Source organism: Perca fluviatilis, chromosome 10 (assembly GCF_010015445.1).
Source record: "Perca fluviatilis chromosome 10, GENO_Pfluv_1.0, whole genome shotgun sequence".
Classification (NCBI taxonomy): domain Eukaryota; kingdom Metazoa; phylum Chordata; class Actinopteri; order Perciformes; family Percidae; genus Perca; species Perca fluviatilis.
The window spans coordinates 24814980-24823409 of NC_053121.1; the positions used below are offsets into that span (position 1 = coordinate 24814980).

Below are 8430 nucleotides of genomic sequence, written 5' to 3' on the forward strand. Positions count from 1 at the left end.
TAACAATGTACCATACTCTGCCTGGTGCTCTGTTAATGTCTTAACAGTATTCAAACTCTGTAAAAAAAAAGACAGTTGAAACATCATGTTTTCCTTACAATCAAAAATGCATAGATTTATACAAACAAAATCGCCTTTAACAATTTGGCCAGGTACACAATTTCATCTTTAACGTTTTAAAATGTTTACATTGTTATGTATCTTTTTCTGTAATGTTTTAATTTTTTATTACTAATAGTACTCTATCATTACATGATTATGCAGACGTGCCCCCTACACATTAGAATTTGCAGTTTCACTCCAAAGGTTCAGGGATCAGGTCTGAAGTTTATAGAAAGTGATGAAGACATATAACAGAATCTCTGTGTCAGTCTTTGAAGTGATGAAGTGTGACCGTGTCCGACCGCCGTGGACCACCTCCTCACACTCAGGATGCACATTGACTCTCACTGTCCCTGATTCTGATGTTCCTTCAGAGCCAGTATTGCTTTTCGGTAAAGATCTATCAGGAGACAGGTTCATCTTTTTTAAAATTAAAGCCGTGATTTCATTTCAGCGTCCAAAGTGTTATTGCATTCGATTTGGAGATGGAAGATGTGGATGAAGCTCACCAAAGGTTGCAGACAGGTCCACAGGTTGCGCGTAAGCTCCAGACATCTCCTCTGTGTTGATCTTGTTCTTCCTTTTCACTTTGACAACTGTCTTCTTCTTCCTTCTTTCCCCTTTAGCTAGATATAAGATAAAAGAAATGTTAGATTTCCATTCTTAAACAGCTAATAACCAAAACATATTGGCCATCAATAACTGATTTCAACCTTTAAGCGGCTTCTCATCATTGTCTGGTGATGCTGGCACGTCCAGAGTCTCTTCCTTCACTTTTGTTTTGCGTTTTGGTTTGCCTTTTTTCGGGGGGATCAGGGCACTGCTGGCTTTCTCTCTGTGGCCAGAGTTTTCATGCTCTCCTTCATTACCGTCACCCTCCTCTTCCTCCTCCTGTTCATTTGCTTCTACTTGATCCTTTTCACCTTCCTGGACCTTAACCGGCTTCTTCTTCTTCTTTGTCTTCTTTTTCAGACTGGTTTCCTGTAAACCAGTTATTTATTGTAATATTCATTTCAAATCACATTATTATAGAGGACTTCACAATCATGACAAACAAAATACAAAAATATGGTTTGGCAAAACATATCCATATTTCAATTGAAATGCAGTCCAGTTCTTCGTCACTGCAAACTACAACCCCAATGAAAAACATATAGTTAAATGAATACCTCTCTGATGGTGTCAATCAAAAGTGTAAAAAAGATATTATCTTTTGTGAAGGTAGAAGTTATGGCTGAGCTGTTGATTGCATTAGATTTTACAGGTGTACCCAATAAAGTGGCAAATAAGAGTGTAAAACGGATGCAAATTATTTTCCTGACCTTTTGCAGCAAGTTTCGAATGGGTTGCATCTTTCCTTCACCCTTTGTATTTTTCTGCTTTTCTTTTAGCCGATGAACCTGGCGAAGATCTGGTTTGCTGGATCGCATTCTGAGGTGACAGAACATTTAAAAGGTCAACATGTAAGCATTATATCATGCTTAGGTTTATCTTGATCTGTACAATATGTATAATGTTGAACCTCCTCCTACCGTTCCCCCTTGGATTTTCTGCAAACTTTCTCTGTTTTCCAGGTCTTTTCCCTCTCTCTTGGTTCCAGAGGCCTCTTGCTGTCCTGGGCTACACGAGTACACAGCTCGGGGTAATCCAGACAAACGGCACGCAGCAACCAGCGAAGGCCTCGTAGAGTCTTTCTGTCCGACCAGCGTCGCAGGTCCATTAAGGCTGAACAAGGCTCCTGAGCGGGAAAGGAAAAAGGTTTGTCTGTCATCCATAGTTTCACTTCCTACAAGAGATTTGTGTTTTTTTTCCGATTGCATTAGTGAACTTTAACACTTACAATATGGCACAGAGAGCGGCTCTGGTTGACCAGCTCCTCCAGGGACAGAATCTCAATCAGCTCACTTCCCAGCAAAGCGTTCATTTTGTCCTGTTTGTTAGCCAACCTAAGAAAAAAAGGTTTCAGCACTAAGTCACTCACCTTTTAGCTTCACAGTTACGTTTATCTGTGTTTTTTGCCCCCAACGTTGCCTTCGAGGCAGCGCTGCCTGGAAGGCACCGTTAGGAGGCACTGGTTAGGGTTAGGGTTAAGGTTAAGGTTAAGGTTAGGGTTAGGTGCCTTAAGGCAGCGGTCGCAGCGCTGCCTGGAAGGAGTAGTTGGGGGCAAAAAAACACCATTGAGTGATTAGTTATTTCAGTGTTTTCCCTCATCAGCCACCAGAGGGCACTGTTTATTAATAATAATAATAATAATAATAACTTTATTCAGGACACAAATGGAAGGTCCATAGCACATTAGAAATGATAATATTTACAAACATATAGCAATAAATATACAGTACAATTCATATAAATGAATAAAAGGTCAACAACCTTCACCTGTGATATACAAACAGGAGTGCCAATGTCTCCACGGTAGATGCATACCTGACAGAGCTAAAATCAATGTGGGCTAAAGCTTGTATAATTCTGTTTTCTGAGACAGACATTCTACACATGTATAGATAAATAAGGTTTCTTATTAAGGCAGAACAGGTAGGCACACCAACACTGCACATGCTGTTTGATCACACTTGTAATGTATGTATGATATAATTACACTAGTAGGGGTTTTCCTGCCACTCTCGGTTGTTTCAGCTGGTCAGCAAGAACCTCCTTGACCTCCTTTATCCTTTGCCTGTCACTAGAGTCCACCACAAAGATGATCCCATGGGCTTCTCCACAGAGCTCCCTCCAGGCTCCTCTCGACTCTGCTGAGCCCCCCACATCCAACAAGGTGACCTGGTAGTTCTCCACTCTCAGCTCATGTCGTACGCAGCCATTGGTGGGTCCTGTTTCCACACCATTGGGGACTAAAAAAAGGACAGGAAGTAAAACACAGGTAGATAAGTTGTCGTATTTCAGCTTTAAGCACTTTTAGTTGAATTGGCAATTAAAACTGTCACTGTTGAATTACCTCTTAACATTCCTCTGATGGAGGATGTTTTTCCTGCTTTGTCAAGACCAACTACCAGAATGGTCACTTTCCTGCAAAGAAGTATGCACAGTATATAATTTCACTTAAAAGAGCACCATATAGCTTTAAAGGTCCAATGACATGCTGCTTTTTGGATGCTTTTATATAGGCCTTAGTGGTCCCCTAATACTGTATCTGAAATTCAGCCTTGGTGCAGAATTACAGCCACTAGAGCCAGTCCCACAATGAGCTTTCCTTAGTATGTGCCATTTCTGTGTCTGTAGCTTTAAATGCTATTGAGGAGGAGAGAGGGGGGCAAGGTAGAGGGTGGGGGTGTGGCCTTGACCAACTGCCACTTTGCTTGTTTGCAAACCATGATGTCTCTCTCTTTTTCATGGGTGGGCCAAATTCTCTGGGAGGGCAAAGCAGAGAAAGGGGAGGTAACCTTGCTCCTTATGACCTCATAAGGAGCAAGATTCCAGATCGGCCCATCTGAGCTTTCATTTTCTCAAAGGCAGAGCAGGATGCCCAGGGCTCGGTTATTGCCATTTCTAGCCACTGGGGGACCATAGGCAGGCTGGGGGAATGCATATTCATGTTAAAAAACCTCATAAAGTGACATTTTCATGCCATGGGACCTTTAGCTGTAAATTAAAGCAATAACCGGAATAATCATGTCAGGTGGCATCAATGAACTGTGCATGACATACACATTCATATTATGAATATATTATGAATATATTATTTCCAAAAGAAAGAAAATAATCATTTTCAAACCAGTTCCGATGAGCCCAGCAACACTGGGATTTTATTTGATTGAATATGGTGAATCTATGAGGTTTAACTTTGTGATTAGGCTGATTGAACCTGTGTTTTCTATTTTTTGGAAGATAGAAGCTTTGCCAAATGCGTCACATGCATCACTGATCACATTTTCTGAGGTTTATTATACATTTAATTTTTCAAGAAATGTTTTATTTGTAACCTGATTGGCTCCTGTATTTTGGAGAACCAGGTGCAGCAGTTACTCATCAGGTTGAACATGTTTCCTTGAGGTGAGCAAGGTGAGCACAGCGGCCACCATCTTCTCTGGAACTGGCACCTACAAACAGATGGTCAACATTATATAACCTTGTATAACTCACACACACACACACACACACACACACACACACACACACACACACACACACACACACACACAAACAGGGCCGGTCGGTTGAGTCACTGGGAGTCATGGCCAGGGCCAACACAAGTGTATCCTGTGGGTTTAGGAGACTTTTACAGATGGTCAGACATCCAGGCAATGCTTTGACTGCCAAATGTCTCTCTACCTCCCCAGAATCTTAAATACGCTGTATTAGCATCTCTTAGCTCACTTTCATTGCAAAGCTTTTTTTCTTTAGTTTCTTGGATCAATAATCAATGATGATGTGTGAGCCCTGTAAAAGCTTTCTGCCATGTATAGGCAACTATGAGTTGTCCCGTCAAGTCTTGTAATACACACACAGCAGCAGGTGTGCTTTGTCCAGTGCCTCTGTTTAGGCTCCATAATCTGCTAAAGCCAGTTTAGAACAGCCTGCTTTTACAGTGTTGCTGACCCATAATTGGTTTGGCTGTAAAAGACAGTGAGGATGTTTTCCATGTTTTACACAGGTATCTGAAATCGCCGCATTTTAGACATTTATAGCAAAGTGTCAATTCAAAGAAACCATCCATCCACAGTACTAAACGAGCATGTTGTGGGCTGTGTCAATGTAAAAGATGTATGTGTTTGCTTTGTGGAATAAAAAAAAAAAAAAAACATGAAATGTGCAATACAAATGTTGCGCAATACAAAAGTTTTATCATTTTAGTAGTTTAGTTTACTGAGATGTTTTCCGGTCCGTACTTTGTAAATAGATAGATGTTGATTTTAGTGATATCAAAATGCAAAAATAAAATGAGAAATTGGAATATTAAACACAATAGTACCCAGTAAAGTGCCATAAAAATCGAAAAACCTGTTGATGTAAACAATAAACCCACAGGAGACCTACAGTAGATTACTTTATGTTTATCACTAATAGAAATACTCTATTTTTGTTACTATATCTGTAATAACTTAAATAACTAAAAAACACGATGAATAACAGCGCACCAGTTTAAATTCATACAGACAATGAATGGTTAGTACACATGGGTGGTAAAATGCAGTGAATCATCAGATTAAAACAAAGCATTTCAAACTCAGTGGACACTAAATGATCAGCGCCTGATACCACTGACTGACTAAATCACATGTAATAGGTGCAACTTTTGCAAAGTTAAGATAGGAGAAATTTAAAGAATACTTACAGAAGTAAGTCTATGTCCATGCATTTGTTTGGGTGCTCCTCTCTAATAACATCTTGTACCCACCAGCTACAAAACTAATCAGGCTCACGGTAAGCCTTTAGTCACCCCATGCAGGAGGTACAACCTGGGAAATGTTGTGTTGGTATTTCAACCAATCCCAGAGCCCTCTAAACCAACTGCTAATCCCATTGGATGGCATGGTTCTTCTTTAGGTAAACTAAACGTCCCGGAGAATGAAATGTGTCTTGTGGTGTGATCTGTGACGTGCTGTGATCTCCCGAAAGCCTGAAAGTGATAGCATGCACTTTAGTCACTCTGGGACATAATGACATAATAACTATGGTGATTGTTCGGTGGTGTCCCACTACCATGTACATGAGACAAGTTTTCAGGTATAATTGGAACCAAAGCAATTTTTTCTTGTGAGGTACATCAGGTTGATCAGATTAGATATGGAGTGGTGATAACTTCACACATAATATGGATTGTAGCTAACTAACAAGTTAATGTGTTTATATATTTATTGTATGTATGTTTAATACATATCATGTCGTGGATATGAATGTTTAAATATAAAGCTATTCTTATGGTGCATTTTTAACTTCTGGCCAGGGAAAACAGATACAAATTAGCCATTTAGGCTAACTCTGGCTCATTTACAGTTGTTTTCCTGTTGATTAATGGGATACGTTCCTGTCAAATAAACTAAAAGGACATGCATAAATAAAATGCTATTCAGTGTGGATAATAAAGAGGAAAAACAAGGTTATATTTCAGATGACAATGCATTTTACAAGGAAACTCAAGTTTACTTATAATAGACCCATTTCATACACAAATGAAATTTAACCTAAATTAATATAACTATCTGACTTTAAATATTAAGTTCCAGGTGCAACAGTGGTTCACTAAAATGTACAGAGGATCAACACATTAAATAATGGTATTCAGACAATCATGAAGCAAGTCCAACACATTCTGTAATGCAGCATATGCCACTAGATGGCCTCATATTCACATCATCTTTTTTTACTGCTGCTGTGCACCTTTTAGTCTCAGTAAATAAAAGAATGGCTCTATTTTAAAGTTCTTGACATGCTAAGATGAGTTGCTGCAGTTAAATCTTAGTCTACTCAAAGCTGAGCATACATGTTTTTGATTTGCAGCCTCTAAACACACTAATCCACACCACAGATTATTTAATAACTTAATGTAATATAGGAATATGTAAAGAAAATGGACAGTGGACTATGGAGAAGAGCTTCTGCTGATATAATGAAATTATAAATGTCAAGTGACAGCTTTCAGAGACCTGGAGCAATGGTTTGTTTGCAGGTCTCATCTCATTATGTCATTAAACTAACAACCAATCAGGTTCTGCCCTCCTCTGCTGAGTAGACTCGTCCTAGACTCTGACCATAGCCCTGCGTCAGCTGACGCTGACACACACACACACACCCACACACACACACACACAGCAAAAACAGCAGCAGCTGAGGACCACACCCCATCTGCTCCTGTTCACATTGCAAACATGCAAAGACCCTCAACTGCTGATATTGTAATCTGTGTTACAGTTGGTCGGACTACACAGCTTCTGCTATGATACATTACAGTAACATTAAAGCAATAGTTCAATATTTGGGAGATTTTTGTTATTTTACACTTTTCTGTATAGGTAAAACAAACACAATCTAAACTGTTATATGTAGTGAGCTTTAGACGTGCTGGTAGGTGGATTTTGTTACATTTTGACAGGGCCAGGCTAACTTTTCCCCTGCGTCCAGTCTTTACGCTAAGATAACTATCTCCTGGCTGTAGCTTCATGTTTACATACAGCCAGATTGGTATCTTTTAATCTAACTCTAGGCAAGAAAGTAAAGGCATATTTCCCAAAATGTTGAAGTATCCCTTTAAAGATAGTTCAAGACAAAGATTGATTGAGATTTGAAACAGTGTTCCATTTCACTGACCTGATTAGTAAAACAGTGCACATGCCTGGTGCTCAGTAATAAGGTTTCCATCTTCCACTTCCTCATGTCTCCACTGAGCACACAGCCTTTGCAGTCTGAAGACACTGAATCACACCACTGCTTCACCAAACACATGCATTAGTAATGACAAGCCTTTGTAGGTTGTGTCAACACATGATGAGATCTGATTAGACAGGGTGAGGTTGGTATGGTTTGAGGTGAGCTCTTTTGTACCACAGTTCATATTGAAATATACACAGAACAACTCCTTTTGTTGTTTTCTAGTTGAAGGGAACTTGATAGCAAAGTTACATCTACCATACTGGAAGTCAAAGTTATCTTTTTCCGTTAAATATGACATGTAAAATATGACCATATGTGTTTATTTAAGGTGACAGTAAAAAAATAAGACAGGGTTTATTTTTGGTGACAGGTCATGCTGACATCTGCATGTGTGAAAGGGGACAGAGAATAGTTTGCAATGGAAATGTTAGGTATTTCACTAAAGATGGCGTCCTTCTAATGCATCTTCCAAACGGATAATCCTTGATTGAATAAGTAGTTGAGCAAACATCTAACTGGTTCTGTGCTGGGTCACAAACTGCATGTAGCCTTAACAAATAGTAATATAATGAGGAATTGTCCGTGTAAAAAGTGAATGAGAAGAAGGAGTAACATTTTAATAGTTGATTCAGTGTGTGTGCTGCACCTGTTTGTGTGGCTGCTTCACTATGAGGCCTGCAGGTCACCATAACAAGGCCAAGTCCTCCCTGCTAGCGGAACCTAAAAATGGAAGCGCAGAGAAACTGATCCCTCTATGCTTACCCTCTACAGTGCTTTCATTTGGAAAGGACAAATAGCGGATGTAATAAAACTACTGTGCATGTATCAGTAGTTTATTTAAGTAACGTATAGCCTAGTCCAGAGAGAATAACATGTAAACATAACTTGTAGTGCTCCTTTAAATCACAATAAAGTCTTTTATTATTTTAGTTGGATTGAGAAGCCTCTGCGATTTCACAACTTTGCCCTACTCCTCTGCTAGTAGTAGGCTAGTAGTTT

General features: G+C 39.5%; 1 protein-coding gene across 1 annotated transcript; it reads right to left on the minus strand.

Annotated features, from left to right (window-relative positions):
• Nucleotides 1-105: 105 nt before the first annotated feature.
• On the minus strand, nt 106-5514 carry arl13a (ADP-ribosylation factor-like 13A). The gene is made up of 10 exons (XM_039812761.1): nt 5396-5514; nt 4044-4160; nt 3059-3129; nt 2702-2954; nt 1943-2048; nt 1635-1840; nt 1425-1533; nt 816-1083; nt 612-728; nt 106-502 (listed from the first exon to the last, which is right to left on the minus strand). The coding sequence occupies exons 1-10, from the start codon at nt 5413-5415 to the stop codon at nt 447-449; spliced, it is 1323 nt and encodes a 440-aa protein (XP_039668695.1). The 5' UTR covers nt 5416-5514; the 3' UTR covers nt 106-446.
• Nucleotides 5515-8430: the final 2916 nt, after the last annotated feature.